General features: G+C 42.0%; 2 protein-coding genes and 1 long non-coding RNA gene across 4 annotated transcripts; 2 read left to right on the top strand and 1 right to left on the bottom strand.

The window, feature by feature from the left end:
• Positions 1 to 3,177: 3,177 nt before the first annotated feature.
• Positions 3,178 to 6,243, bottom strand: Chd3. The gene has a single exon (NM_140854.3). It carries the CDS (start codon positions 6,165 to 6,167, stop codon positions 3,489 to 3,491), a length of 2,679 nt encoding a protein of 892 aa, NP_649111.1. The 5' UTR covers positions 6,168 to 6,243; the 3' UTR covers positions 3,178 to 3,488.
• Positions 6,244 to 6,971: 728 nt separating this feature from the next.
• On the top strand, positions 6,972 to 11,697 carry CG33062 (uncharacterized protein). Of its 2 annotated transcripts, NM_001202201.2 has the most exons (4): positions 6,972 to 7,023; positions 7,106 to 7,381; positions 11,023 to 11,477; positions 11,548 to 11,697. In NM_001202201.2, the coding sequence occupies exons 2-3, from the start codon at positions 7,298 to 7,300 to the stop codon at positions 11,311 to 11,313; spliced, it is 375 nt and encodes a 124-aa protein (NP_001189130.1). In that variant the 5' UTR covers positions 6,972 to 7,023; positions 7,106 to 7,297; the 3' UTR covers positions 11,314 to 11,477; positions 11,548 to 11,697. The 2 variants fall into 2 exon arrangements, with proteins under 2 accessions (NP_001189130.1, NP_788539.1); NM_176361.4 differs by lacking the exon at positions 6,972 to 7,023 and having other exon boundaries at positions 7,033 to 7,381.
• Positions 11,698 to 12,220: 523 nt separating this feature from the next.
• lncRNA:CR45732 (long non-coding RNA:CR45732) lies at positions 12,221 to 13,489 on the top strand. The gene is made up of 2 exons (NR_125001.1): positions 12,221 to 12,668; positions 12,741 to 13,489. It is a non-coding gene; the product is annotated as a long non-coding RNA:CR45732 (long non-coding RNA).
• The last annotated feature ends 1,517 nt before the right edge of the window (positions 13,490 to 15,006 follow it).

The raw sequence follows: 15,006 nt of genomic DNA, 5'->3' as shown, positions 1-15,006 counted from the left end.
CCTCTAGCCTTTTTCACCGCCAGCAACTTCCGCTTCGTATTTCGGGCTTGGGTAAATATTTCGTTTAATTCGCACAGTTAAAGTTTTCCGTTGCGTTCAATTCCTTTCGTTCTACAGAAAATAAATATATTAAATTATAACTTCTTTGCACTCAGTCTTGAAACAATGAATTGATGGCAACATAGAAAGTTACTTCAAAAGTGTGAACCTGTAACTTTTGGGTGGAAATTCAATAGTTAACATTTTCCCGCCAGCCTTGGTCGTCTTAAGTTGTAGGAATATTGCACTTTATCCTGGTTCCGCCAAGGGATCCTGATCCAGCTCCTGTTCCTGGAAACCGCAGCAGAACATTTTTGACGCTTTAAAAAGTTGTGTGGCTACCGTTATTTTTATGCGCCATTCACTTTTGTCGCCATTCAGTGCGCGCTAAGGAAAATGGGAAGAAAAGCCCACTGTCTCGCAGGATGCCCTCTCTCTCTTTCTGGCCAAGTTAGCGCTCTCTTTCACGTGCTTGCAGCCATGTTTCATACTTTTTCGCAGACATTTTTAGCACTTTTTTAAAATTCCGAAAGAGGTGTGCGCATAAATTTTTTGGTGCCCTGCAGGCGGAATTCTTTATGCAGAATATTCCGCGAAAATAAAACGCTGCAAATTGTTGAAGAAGGAACTAAATTCAGTTTAAGGCCAGACTGATTGTAATTTGATTTGGCCCTGCCCGCTCTTTCCACCGCCCATCCACTAGGTGATTTTGGTGATTTCGTTTTTCCAGCGACAACAAATGTCATTTCCTGTCGCCGTGCGACTTGTGACCCGAGAAATCGTAATCGCACTTTATCTATTAGTGACATTTTCTTGCCACGCCCCTCGTCTCCCAGACGGCCTTTAATGAAATTTACTCGGGTCGCCCCGTTTTCTATTTACTTTTGTGGCACGAAATTAATAAAGGTCCTCGTTGGCTGACCCACCATCTTCGCCATCGAACCGAACAAGGCCAAGTGGAAACTTAATCCCCAAGGAAATTATGTGAAAAATGTGCGTTAGGTTTGGCTTTTGTCCGGCGTTTTCCTTTTACTCTCAGGTTGGCTGGGGATTTTGTATTATTTTTTTGATGCTCTAAGTTGTTAAGCGGCGAATAGCTGTAAATATTTTTGTTGGTTGGCTTAAAACATTCAGCGTATGGCCGGAAATAAAAACTAAGGGTTTGGGGGTGGGGTCAAGCAAAGGGTATATCAACAAAGGCAGCAACGTGACCCCTTTTACATTTCGAGTTTGGGCTGTCCTTTTCCGCTTCTTCTCCGGAATTGGAGGTTCATATTTAAGCTGCGCAATTATCATTAAGTGGTGGCCGTTCTGGAGATCAGAGGCGTTTCCCTGAGGGGGGATTTAAGGGTTCCGAAGGAATTTTCCAAGGCCTATTGAGCAGAGGAATGCCAGAGAAAAATTCATAAAGGTATCAGAAAAAAATCTAAATAATTCTTGGATTCCCCAATGGATAACTAAACTGTTTTTAAAGAAGTGTTTGTCATTAACAGAACAACCCTTACTTTTCAATTTTAAAATATCATAAATTTATAATTCTCTTATTGTAATATCCTTTCCAATTGGTATTCCTGAACACTTACAACGCGCCCATGACCTCTATCAGCATCCTTTTTTCGGAACCCTCCGGTGGTTTTTACCGTCCTCCAACATTTCTCTTTGAATGCTTAAGGTTTTTTTTGTAATTGCATAAAAGTTGCCGGTAATTTTGTTCAATTTGTTTGAGTCCTTATTTCCGGCCTCTGTGCGGATGTTTTTACGCAACGGATAACTTGCGGACCACGGTGCGTATAAGTTATGCGATGACTGCATAATACGTCTTACACATAAGCTCACCGAAAATGGAGGCATGGAGTAAATGGATAGATTTCCTCCATTGGCAGGACATCCATTTAATCAGGACGATTGTCTTTCGTCCTTTGTGAAGGTCCTCAGACGCTCCAAGGAGTCAATTACACTCGTCGTTCACGTGTTCGAAATCGTGAAGGGAAGGCCGTAGTTTACCTAATGCTTATTTAATTTGTCAGGTGATTGTTTCGGCGCAGACATAACGCTCTAATTAGGCCACAATACAAGAATTAATTAGGTAAATTTAAAGCCGAACGCGATAACGAAGTATGGAATTTATATAATCTTGTGATGTGCGTCCAAAAGCTTTACATTTATCCCTAAAATCATCAAATTTCCCATTAAATTTCTAAGTTGCAATTTTAACTGCAATTATCGATAGGAGGAAAGTTTTAATACATTTTAATTTGGCAACTTGATCTGCTTGTAATTTAAAATCTTCTCTACATGATTAAAATAAACATTCAAGCCACACTCACACTTTCAATTAGGAAATATTTACTCGTATCTACCCTAAACTAACAAAGAACTGCAACAATTTCAGAGACAAGTCAAGTGCAAAAAATATGATTAAGAAAACGTAATTAAAGTGAAGTCATCTCGAAAACGACTTGGCCATTTTCCCATTGTATGTGATAATTAAATATGCCGGATTTAATCCATGAGCTGGTCACCGGACGCATCTAAGTAATCGCCAGGCCAGACACTTTGGGGATCCCCAGGACCTTTCACCTGCACTCTGGCACTCTGTTTTCTGTCTTTATTTCATTTTAATTACATTGCAGTTACATTTCACAATTCTCGGGGCCATTTGATGGCCGGTTTCAGGGCTCTGGCAGTCAAATCAGGCGTATGATAAATTGATTGCGAACGCATACTTATGTGCATACGAGGATGTCCTTGCTCATGCATGCATTTATGGGTACACCCAGGATAAGTGCAATCAAGATGCAACAGCAGCTCATGTGCAATTTAATTATCTTCATTTCAAAAATATTATTTTGCAGAAAGACCTAATGACAAAACGAATCCTTTTAGAAGACTGTATTTACGATTTTTCAGCATTTTTTTTCTCCCAGTGTATATTACTATATGTGTGTTGTGTTTGTCTGGCATTGAGACTTTTCTGCTTCATCCTGCGAAAGCTGGGCTTTAATAAAATTTTACGCATAAACTGCCTTTGATTGAATTACATTTAATTATTTTACCAGACATTTTGCGTGGAGTTCCTGGCCGAAATCGTTTTGACACTGCTCTTCGTTTTGTCATTTGTCTATTTTCTTTCCTTTTCCATCGAACTCATCTTTATTTGTTTCTCTGTTTTAAATTAAATAATTTGACAAACATAATTAAACACTTAAATTACTAAGAATGTTAATGATAGAATATTTACTGGGCGAAAAATTGTTACAGTCGAACAAAAAAGTAATAGTACTGCTATTACTTTTCTTATATTTTTAGTGAAGTCTTGGAGCAAAATAACTATATATTAAAGATAGCTGCGCTTAGGCAAGCTTGAAAAGTAAACTTATAAATTAACAATTTGGTTTCTGTTTCAAATTCATTTGTTGATTTGTACCCAATGGCGGTTATTCCTTATCTCACATTAATACTATACTGCTTGGGGTGGCTCGATTTGGAGAGGGATATTGATTGGAGTAGTCGATTTCCTTTCGGATTCGCTTGCCCTTTCCCATGATGCTCTCGACGTCCACCTGGGACTGCTGCGACTGCTTCTTTTGCTTCTTTGGTAGCTTCGGCTGACTTTTTCCCATCAGGTTTTCCCAGTAGAATGGGTCAGTGTTTTCAGCATCGTTATTGTAGTCATCATGCTCCTCGTGATCTTCCTTAGTGGCATAAGAAGCGACCTTAAAGGACGAAAGATACTCGTTGGCCCAAGACTCCTTCTCTTCAATGCCGCGATTGGTGCGGTCAAGCAGATCGGCCACCGCTTTGTCGTCGTAGTGAATAGCCTCACTCTTGCCGTCCTTAAAAAGATCCTCGGTGCCAAAGCGAAGGATGTCTTCGAGCTCGTCCTTTGAGAAATTTGTTGTCATGCCACCCATTCCCGGGCGCACCACAAGATGGGTGAGCATCATCTTGTGCTTGGCAACCTGCATAATGCGCTCCTCCACCGAGTTGTGGGTCACAAATCGGTAGATCATTACCTTCTTTTTCTGCCCCATGCGATGGGCTCGGGAAAAGGCCTGAACGTCGTTGTGCGGATTCCAGTCCGAGTCGAAAATAATGACGGTGTCGGCTGTTGCCAAATTGATACCCAGTCCGCCTGCACGAGTGCTCAGCAGGAAGACAAAGTGCTCCGATACGGGATCATTGAATCTGTCAATGGCCTTCTGACGTAAATCGCCTTTGATCGACCCGTCGATGCGATCGTACTGGTATCCCTCCCCTTCGAGGAAGTGTTCGAGAACATTCAGCATCTTGGTCATCTGGGAGAATAAAAGGACCCTGTGATTGTCCGCCTTTAGCTGTTTTAGCATCTTTGACAGTAAATCTAGCTTGCCGGAAGCTTTGGTCAGCGAACTCATCTCGTAAAGACCACTTGGCGAGATAGTGGCCTCCTCGGCGGCGGAGGGGAACAGGTACGGATGATTGCAGCACTTTCTCAGGTCCATCATGATGTTGAGCAGCGAACACACGCGACCGCCGCCTTTCTGATTTAAGGCCTTGAAGTTTTTGGTCAAAATATGCTTGTAGAATTTTTTTTGCATAGACGACAGCTCCACGCGCACAATGAACTCCGACTTTGGGGGCATGCTCTTCAATACATCCGCCTTAAGGCGACGGAGCATATGCGGTTCCAAGATCTCGTGCAGTCGCTTCACTTGCTCTTCCTTCGAAACGTCAGTGAACTCGGCCTGGAAGGTCTGCAGGTCGTTAAACTTTCCAGAGCTCAGGAAATTGAGCAGATGGAACAGCTCCTCGAGATTGTTCTGAAGCGGAGTGCCGGTCAGCAGCAGCTTGTAGCCGATGCGGTACTTGCTCAGGATCCTAAAAAACTTGCTCTGGTTGCTCCTTAGCCGATGGGCCTCGTCCACGACCAGCGCCGCCCAATCGATGCACCCGAGAAAGGCTGCGTCCACAGAGATAAACTCGTAGCTGGTCAGCATTACGTTAAACTTATACTGGGTTTGGTTTTCGCGCATGGTTTTGGTGGTTACCTCCTCGAAGCTTATCTCATGTTTCCGGATAACCGCTCTAGCAGTCTTGCCGCCCACATAGGTGACACAGTATAGTTCTGGAGCCCAGAGCTCCAGCTCTCGCTCCCAATTGGTCAGTGTGGAAAGCGGCACGGATATGAGGAAGGGTCCGCGGCAATGTCCCTCCTTAAATAGTGAGTAAAGAAAAACCACGGTCTGAATGGTCTTGCCCAGACCCATCTCGTCAGCCAGTATGGTGGGGATGCCTTGGCCCCAACTATAGCGAAGCCAACTGACGCCCTCTATCTGAAAGGGATGCAATTTAAGGCCAGCCTCCTTCAAGAATACTGGCTGATCCTCGTACTTCTTATTCAGGTCTATTGTGGGTGCAGGTCTATCTCTTTGACGTCCCTTATTACTGGACCGTAGTTTCTTGTAGAGAGCGATAGCCTGGTTTAGACCCGGGATACTGTCGCTTTCTCTTTCCCAGCTGCTATCGTTATAAGACAACTCACGCCATTTCACCAAGTACATAGTCCCTCCATTGGGCTCCTCACTATGATTGATAACCCGCTGGACAAGGAGCCACTCCGGCTTAATGCCGTATCTGTAGAATCGCTCGTGCAGATTGCCGTCCTGATCATCGAGCTCCTCGAGACTTGGCTCTTCCATGTCGCTCCTTCTCTGGAAGCTGGCAACCATTGAGGCATGGTGCAAGAGCATTTGACCTTCGGGAATCCATTCGCAGTGCCAGTAGGACATGCCATGCCACTTGATAAAGTACTCGCGCCGCTTTTCACCTTTAGATGTACGAAGCTCCACGCTTCGATCGAGGGCCCAGCGCCATGACAATATCTTCTCGGCTTTTCCGGGCAAGGGAATGCAGCGCGGGCAGATCCAATCGCCTTTGGGAATCGATTTCAAGGGAGGACTCAGACAGGTTCTGTGGTAAACGGAAGGGCAGGAATCGCAGCACAGCAGATCTCCTCCATCACTACAAACTTTGCAGTATTCTTCGTCGCGAAACTTCTGCTTCTTGGCATTGGTTTTCGGCCGCTTGTCCTTGGAAGCCTTGCCAGGTGTTTTCCAGTCTGGATCAGCCCCTCTCTTAGACGACATGCTATTTGAGTTTAGTTTTTGCAATCACTGATTCTGAAATGGAAATTGTCAAATGCGCGCCAGAAGAAAACGGTACTACCAATTATAATTCCAAGCAAAGAAGCATTCACACTGATCTTCCGAAATAAATTGGTCTGATGCGCCGTTTACACTTGCATCTGGTTAGGATGCGCTAACACTATTGCGAGGTAAAAAGGTGATTCTATATTTATTTATTTATTTATTTATTATTTATTTATTATTATTTATTTATTTTTTATTTATTTATTATTTATTTATTTATTTATTATTTATTTTCAGCCACTTGTGTCACCATAAAAAACCCTAGCATAATAGAACAATACGAACAAATAAATGTTTAAGTCAGGGGTCCGTCTATATATTCATTTTTTATTGGAAAATATCAACGTTTTTTCTAAACGATTCGGATGGTAAATATCGAACAAAAGTCGGCTTGCATTTATTTCGATATTATTCTAGGTATTGAACGTCGCTAATACCAAATACACTATAATAATTCCAGTGTCTTTGCTAATACCCTGTTCGCACGGGCGGGCTTGCTTTGATCGGCATTCGATAGGTAAACAATTATTAAGATCGTAAAAACTTGGGCTTGCTCTTCATGATATTATCATAAAGATAATAGAATTTACTCATGTAAAATTTACTTAATTTAGCGGGAAGTTCTCTGAAACTAAAAAATCAAGATTTTTTAAATAAATGCTAGTTTAGACTTCACATTTTGTAGAAGTGTTTAAACATTAGCGTTAATACACAGACAACAATCGAAAACCTTTCGAAATATCGATATACATATATTTAGGTAATTAATTTAATTCAAATTAAGGGAAACAGCGTAAGTTTATATGCACAATTTTTTTTTTGTTAAAAGTGCTATTAATTTTATGCTTTAACTGGATGTAAATGGACCGTTAAAGCCCAGCTCTGCTTGCTGATGCCTGCGTGTATCGAAAACCAAAAACCAGCCGCAGAGCAACGAACCCGCGACCGCCGAAACATTTCAAAGACAATCCACCAACAGCGGCAACACCGTCAACAGTCGGCCACACCACCATCCATTCACCGTCACCATCACCATCACCGTCGCCAACAGGACGAGGGCGAGGACAATGGATCAACTCAAACTCAGACCTTGTAACTGCCTGACCGCACATCCACTGGCAGAGTGGGTGTGGGTGGAATGTGAGCGGCTGGTAAGTGGGTGGCCAAAGAAGTGAGGGCCAGTTGATGGCCACATGTCACAGACATTATGGAATCATGAACTTATGCGCACCTGTGCGTGCTTGCGGGGGCGCGGGCGGTGGGCCCAGAGCTTCATTCTGGTTATATCCGTGTGGACTTGCGGTCGAGGACAGCGATTTGAGGTCCGCCTGGTGATGGTTTCGTGACTCGGCAAGGATTTCATCGGTTTAATGTGGAGCACTTAGAAGGAGAAACATGGCAACGTATCAGAAGTATTATTAACTTGAAATTATGTGATATATTATTAGTTCTATATTTTTCTATAACTTCCTTCAAGCCATAACATTCGAGCTTCTCACGCAACCATCGCCAATTAGGAGCCGGGCCATTTCAATCATCAATCAAAGTGTTTTGTTACGACTTTCATACGTCATGTACATGGCTCGGAGCCACCGCTTTTTGCTTTTGCAACCCATAGGGGGCTCCTCGCTGTAGCTCCTCCATATCCTGCCTCAGTCTGGGGAGCCAGTGATGCGGAGGTGTGACTGCGACACAACGAACGACATTTATGGTGTCGTCAAGAAGAATTCCCATTACAGCCACAGACAATCAATCACTGTGCACCGAAATCAATTGTCGCAGCTCCTATTTTCGTTTTCAATCTCATTTCGCTAAATATTTATGAGGCCAACACTTGGGCCGTTCGATTTGTAATCCTAATGAGGCGTAATTAGAAAACATTCAATTACATTTCATTGGCATCAATCAATGGCGCCCCATCCATGGCTATTTCAAGGATGACAACTTTTAGTAAACCGAGTTTCAATTTCCCAACGCATTGTTAAGATGCCTCTGGTGCTTTAATCCACGTTCCCAGCTACTGTTTCTGTTTGTTGCTCCTGATTGCTGCTTAAACTTTTCCCTCGCTCGGACGACTTGTTTGTGATTAAGCTTTATTGTTAAGAGGCTTAGTACGCCTTTTGATTTATAGATATTGGATCATACCACTCACTCTGCTCCGCCATCAAAGGAGACTGTGGTCCTTTGAGAAACCGGCAATGTGAAGTTGGCCGGCGCGCGTAGCTTCATAGAAAAACTTCCAGAAGGAGTGAGGTATTCGTAGGAAAAGTCTGTACACAGAAAGGATAGGATATATGCCTAGTACTTAAGTTGTAAGCCGCTATTGTTGTCCTATAACTTAAAAAATTTGTTGTCCATTAAGATACATTTTTGGTTTGATTTCCTGGTTTAGAATAACAAAAGAATATTTCTTATAGATACACTGATAAGACCTTAAGATTTAAATTTTCTTTCATTTTTTTCAAGCTTCAGCAAACTGGTTTGCATTACCCTTTATCTGTTATTTAACGTATTGTTCATGCACCTTTAGGTTGATAAACCTTTTTTATCTGTACTTTCCGCAGTGCATTGGGAATTCGCTGATCCTTTCTATGTATGTCCATTTAGCGCTTCTCACTTGTGCCTTTGTTGCATACTCTTAGACGCGCGGCTGAACTTGTTTACAGGCACACTAAGGACGAAGGACCCAGGATCCTGTACATTGGCCCAAAAGTGGACGCTGGCTATTCGGCATCCTTGACAGCCGCACAATTTGCTGCCGCGTTTTTGTATCTCTCAGTGCTTGTTTGTCTGCACCACAGCGCCTGGGCTCTGTACACAGAAAGAAACATTCGAGTCGCAAGCAGGATATTGATATTAGAGCTGAATGCCCTATTAATTCTGTATGCAACCCATGTATAATATTTATTTAGCTTTGTTCCCGGGAAATTTGTATTCCCTGATACCCTAGATTTGCCCGAAAATAGGTATTTTTCTCTCTGTGCATGTTTGTGTTTGTGTGCAGATGGCCAGCAAAAAGTTTGCGCACTGATTGCAAACTTGTTTCAATTGTTTCGTAAACCCAACCGAAGGGAAGAACCCAGAAGACTCCCGGTGGGTGGATGAGCCTGGTGGGCTGGGTTTTTGTGGACCGCTTTTTCCGCCATGAAAGTCAAGGCGAACGCTACGAGTTCCCAGCTACGAGCTCCGAGACCAAGGCAATTCGCCTGCATATTTGTGTGGCTTAGTTTCCGTTTCACAAACGAAACGAAATGAAACGGGCGGCATAAAAACCCATTGAAAATTTGCATACGAAAATGAAATTCAAATAGGTTTCCCATGTCCTTCGCAATCAGTTCCGGCTAGTCCAATTGCACAAAATAGTGAACGAAAACTTTCGCTTTTCCTCCGCCGTCTAAGCCCTTTATTTATGATCCACAATAATGCAAAAAGATACATATCTGAATATCTCATCTTTGGGGTTTATCTCCTGCGCCAGTTGCCAGTTTTAATCTAAATCGTTTGGCTGACTTTGTTTATCGATGCTTTCTTTGGACGCTTCTACCTCGGATTTGCGATTCGAACACTAAGTGATTTTTCATTGACTTTGTAATGCAAATTGCCTGTCTGTCCTGCCCCTTCCTTACCATGCTTCTCTTTGCGATTGGCTGGATCTTTGGGCCTTTTATCACTGGAGGCCTGTGCTACGGACCCTTCAACAGCTCGAAAGCCAATAAAATGCAAATTTTTTCATCGCGTAAACAAATGCTAGACAAAGATGCCTAGAGATGGGGACTCTACGTGTCTGAAAGCTGTGAAATAAACCTGTGATTTATGCGGATATCGTTGTGGGGACCTAAAGCCCCTTTAAATCTTTCGCGAAATATACGTAAAATAACTTTAATGTGGTTTCATTCTTTGCTGTTCAAATTCAATAATCGTACTGAAACAAAACCCATATAATGAAATTCATATAGTCCTAACCGTATTAACTTATACCAGTGTCCTATTTGATTGCTTGGTCATCCTGACTGCTCACGATTCCATCTCCAGTGGCCGATGAAGTCCAAAACTGAAAACCCAAACTCATTTCCATCGGCATCAGACTTGACTTGAGCCGGGGCCCTCGACTCGCAGTCATTGATTTAATTGTAAGCTGTTGAATTTTGATGGCTTTTAATTGTCTTAAGACCGGTTCAGCAAAAACCAATCAGGGATCCTTTGATAAGACGTGGTGGTTGGATGGTTGCATGGATGGATGGATGGATGGACAATGGGTTGGGTTCTGTTGTCAGCAGAATAGTTGGAAATTCCACTTAGTGCTGACTACTGACCCACTTATTGGTCACTTCTGGGTCTGTGTTTCCTTCCGAACCCCCATCCATCTATCCCCACTCCTTGCAAAGTCAACCACTTGACTAAATAGCACTCAAATTTGATTTTGATTTATGCTGCCCAGCAGTCCGCACCGAATTTCCTCCTCTTTCCTCAAGCTCCAACTTTCCCTCCCTCCGACTTTTTCCCCCTCCCCCACACCACACACACACATAAGTACAATTGCTGGCTCATAACTTTGGCATCTATCGCAGTATGCCTTTCATATTTACATGCTCCTTACACGCGCATCGGCGTGTAACGGAAACGGAGTGAAACTAACACTCAAAGAAATATCTATATCTGCTATATTTGAATATCTTGATTAATACCATTGATATCCCAAGCTCAAATCAGTAAGTCGAAAACCATACAATACGACGAATATAATTGGCTTATTGAAAGAAATACTCTATATATAATGAATCTATTTTTTCAGTGCACCCTTCGTCTTGCCAGTTTTCGAAAAGGGTTCTCCGAAAAGGGTTGCCACCGCACCCCGATGCCCATTGAGGACTCATGGAGCAAACGGTTTCGGCATTTCCCTTTTGTTTCCGCCTGCATCCTTTGGCCAAGACACGGACACCTTCCCCTTCCCACCACGCTGCCACAATGGAAAATACAATTTTCGCAATCTTTGCTTATCTTTTCATCTCTCTGTGGCTGCCTCGTTTGCTGCACGATTCGTTGTTGCTGCTGTTGGCCATCCAGAAAATCGGTAAAAAGCTAAGATCCAGGGGGCGTGGCTGATACGAAGGCGGAGGAGCAGAAGAATGTGTTGGCCGTGCATCCTTTGTTTGTCGGCAGTGCCGGTAATGCCGAGTTGGAGCAGTAAGCTCTAAGCATCGGTTATGGGCGAGGTTCGTTTGAAAAATAACAACCGTTTCCCATCTGGTAAGTTAATATTTAGTACTTCAAAAAATGGAAAACTATACTTATGCTTTTACACGATTTGATCTTATAGATTCTTTTTTATGGTGGCTGAGTCCTTAATATTTATTGAAAAAGGCGACATTCCATTTTATTTCCAAGTAAGAAAGATAATCAAGTGCACTTTTCATGACTTACTATCTTTATTATACTATCATAAAACTTATAGCATACTATTACTAATACCAATTAAATTCACCTGTACGCAGAAAATATGAAGATTTTTAACAATTGTTAAAAAAGTTATGAAATGGAATATGTTATAAAAAATTATGGTTATTATTATTACTTTTACTTCCTTAATATTTCTATATAATTTATGGCTAGTATTAAGTATATATATTATACACCTACCCTGTTGGGTTATCGTAACCCTTTTTTTTTTTTTGGAAATTTTTACTGGCCATGAAATTATGGTGACATCCTGAAAGTTACCAGTCACCCCTCGCCGTAAGTCAGTCTGCTCTTTGGGGTTTTTTATATTTCTTATTGCCATTCGTCGTTTTATTGTTGTCATAATGTGGTGGCCTGTTGCCGCTCTTCTGGCCTGTATTCCCGTGTTTCTTGTAGTACTTTGGAGCTATTGCCACTATTGACTAGCTGCAGCCGCTCCCCTGCTCCACTGCTCCTTGCCTTTTCTCATTTCTGCATTTTTTAGTGCTTAATGCCAGGACACGGACACAGAGCTGAAACTGATGGGAATCTGCTTGCTCGCCCAGAATTTCCACTCCTTTACTGCATTTTTTATAGGCAACACACAAAGGTGTATTTTACTTGCCATGAACAGGGATTGCATACATTGTTTCTGTTCAGCGGGCTTTTGTCCGTGTTTCCTGGCTGCTCCATGCGTCAAATGAGGATATTCAATTTGAACTTGATATGCATTTTATGTTGTTGCCCCCGGAGAAACTGGATGCTCAACAAGCGTATTGGAAATCAGAGCAATCATCATCCGATGGGTCAAGGGTCTAAGGATACGGCTTGGATATGAGCGGCTTGGATATGAGCGGCTTGGATATGCAGCCGCATTTACATATAAACTCATATTCTGCTTATGCCTGGGAATTAGATAATTCCACAGAAAGTAGTTTTTATTGTGTGCAGAGCAAAACAATTGCGAAAATAAGAAAAGCGAATGAATTTGTTTGCAAAAAGGTTTGTAAAATCATAATGATAATCCAACTTGAGGATATATGTTCCTACAATCTACGTTTATTGATTTGGCAGATTTATTAGGTGCAGAGATGCATTTATTGGACGTCAGAGCAAAACGCCGCACTGAGTGCGATGCAAAATAAATTATTTACTCGAATTACATCTGCTATGCCCGCAATTCACACAGCCCAAAGTCTCACGTTTCGACTGCAATTTTCCCCTGCTCCTGCTCCTTCCACTGAAAATGGGATCCTGAATGCCTTCGCCTAACAATACGCACGCAATTACCGCAGGACGAGCAGCCGAAAAGGGCGAAAACTTCAACTCCCAAACGCTTGACGAAAGTTTCACAGTTGTCCTGATGACGACCATCATGATGATGATGATGATGATGCTGTTGGCGATGGCTATGACGATGGCGATGGCGCTGGACAAACTTTTTCAGAGCTCTAATTGCCCAAGTGGCTTTCGAGTTCGAGTTCGAGTCGAGCGTCGCCACGTAATGGAGAAAGGAGCCCCAAACTTTTGCCCAATTCAGCAGAACTGCGAGCACAACATCTTCTTCTGCCGCTGGACAGGATTCACCGCCTCCACTTCTATTTCACTCACAAAATGCACAATCAAAGCTGACCGTTGGCGTTATTAACGCAAATGAAAGTGGTGCAATACCGCTACACCTGCGGCCAAAATAGTAGTGTATCTTACATAGAACATTCATTATTTTTAGCTTAATTTGTAACGAGCATACTTAACGAAATAGTATAAACTTATGTTGGAAGGGAACTGAAAAAAAGAATAGAAATGGAAATTTAAATGAGATTAAATTGCTATTAGCATGGATTTATGTTGATAAAGTGCATTGTAAATCATCAAAAATGAAAAAATGAATTATTAATCATTATAATTTTTTTAGATGTTTGATTATGCTTTTCAACAATAATTACACAAATTAGACACTGCTCTAACCATATCTGTATGTTGGTGGTGGCAGGAGTGGGTGTTACCTACATATATTTCAATTTATTAGATGGTCAACCATCACTGTGTGTGGGAGGATGCACTTGGCCTAATGAAGTTCTGGGCTCGGTGGATAGGGTTGGGGAAACCATAAACTCCAACTTCCAGCTCCTTTTCACATATGCAGTCCCGTAAAACTTACGGCTCAAAGGCCAAGACTTTGTCTCCGCAGTCTGCATATTTACATTTTACCTTTTCGGTCTTTTGGGAAGGAGCTTTAGCATTTGCATCCTGCACTTAACTTCTCGGCAACTGCGTAACTTTTGACTCTGTGTCAAAAAGGATAGAGTTTACGGGAACTGGGTAAGAACTGGGTCCTTTAAAGACCTTTGGATCTAAGATTGGTTATCCACTCAACCTATGAACTCGACTTTTTAAGTGCTGACTCTAAAGCCAATCTAATGCATCAGCAAGATTCTTTATTCTCACTGAAAATACAAATACAGATACACTGAAAATAACAGAGTAGTAGATGTTTTTAAATTATTAATCCATAAGGTATTATTACTCTAATGTCTTGGAAGTAATGCTTAACTTGCTGATTTTTTTATATAAAAAAGGTACTTGGAGTCTTACTTTTAGCTGAGATTTAGACGCTTGATCAGGCAATTTCAACTTCATTATTAGTTATTATAATTTTCTGCTTGACCACAAATAATAAGTGGCCTGTGTGTCATTGCCACAGTTTGCGACAAGCTTTCGCTACCAATTTAAAGGCCCAATAAAAGCCGCAAGCCATGAAACCTCAAATCTAACGAATTATTTAAAACCCACTCCAAAAGGAGCTATTCCAATCAGTTTCGAATGGAATCAACACACAATAGACTGCGGTTTATTGTGCAAGGCGTCATCAACAGATTTCGACACATATACACGGAAATATATTCTGGACACTCCCATTTGCATCGTCGATACGAGAAGACAAACTTCTGGGCAAGATGAGGAATTCAATCTGGTCGCTCTTCTAATGTCCTGTCATTGAATTTTTAATTTAATTTAATTTAGCTGTAAGTAAACGGGGCGAATGAAATAAGAAGTGAGGTGAGCGAGGGAAAACCAATTTGTTTTATTAAAATCCCGGCGTTGCGATTTTTGCATAGAAATTGTCTAATCAAAAACAAATTTCATTTGAATAGTGTTTGATGTCGAGACGTGACTTTCTTCTGCCATTTTCCCGTAGATTTCCGCCAGGTGATAACCAATAACGAACGGCAGGTTTCTCCGGAAAACTTCCGGCGCTCACATTTTCACATTTTCCCCACCGTGTTTCCCAGACATTCCGCGGCCCTTCGACAAACCGCAAGCTGGAAAAATTATGCTA

The sequence above is a fragment of the Drosophila melanogaster genome, chromosome 3L (assembly GCF_000001215.4).
Source record: "Drosophila melanogaster chromosome 3L".
NCBI lineage: Eukaryota > Metazoa > Arthropoda > Insecta > Diptera > Drosophilidae > Drosophila > Drosophila melanogaster.
Note: the sequence above shows the minus strand (reverse complement) of the source record. Positions and strands in the feature narration are given on the sequence as shown.

Excerpts from the sequence above, each read along its gene's own strand:
- CG33062 (NM_001202201.2), top strand. The coding sequence starts at position 7,298 with ATGGATCAACTCAAACTCAGACCTTGTAACTGCCTGACCGCACATCCA. Across the intron at positions 7,382-11,022 it reads GGGTGGAATGTGAGCGGCTG|TGCACCCTTCGTCTTGCCAG; the intron begins GTAAGTGGGTGG and ends CTATTTTTTCAG.
- Chd3 (NM_140854.3), bottom strand. The coding sequence starts at position 6,167 with ATGTCGTCTAAGAGAGGGGCTGATCCAGACTGGAAAACACCTGGCAAG.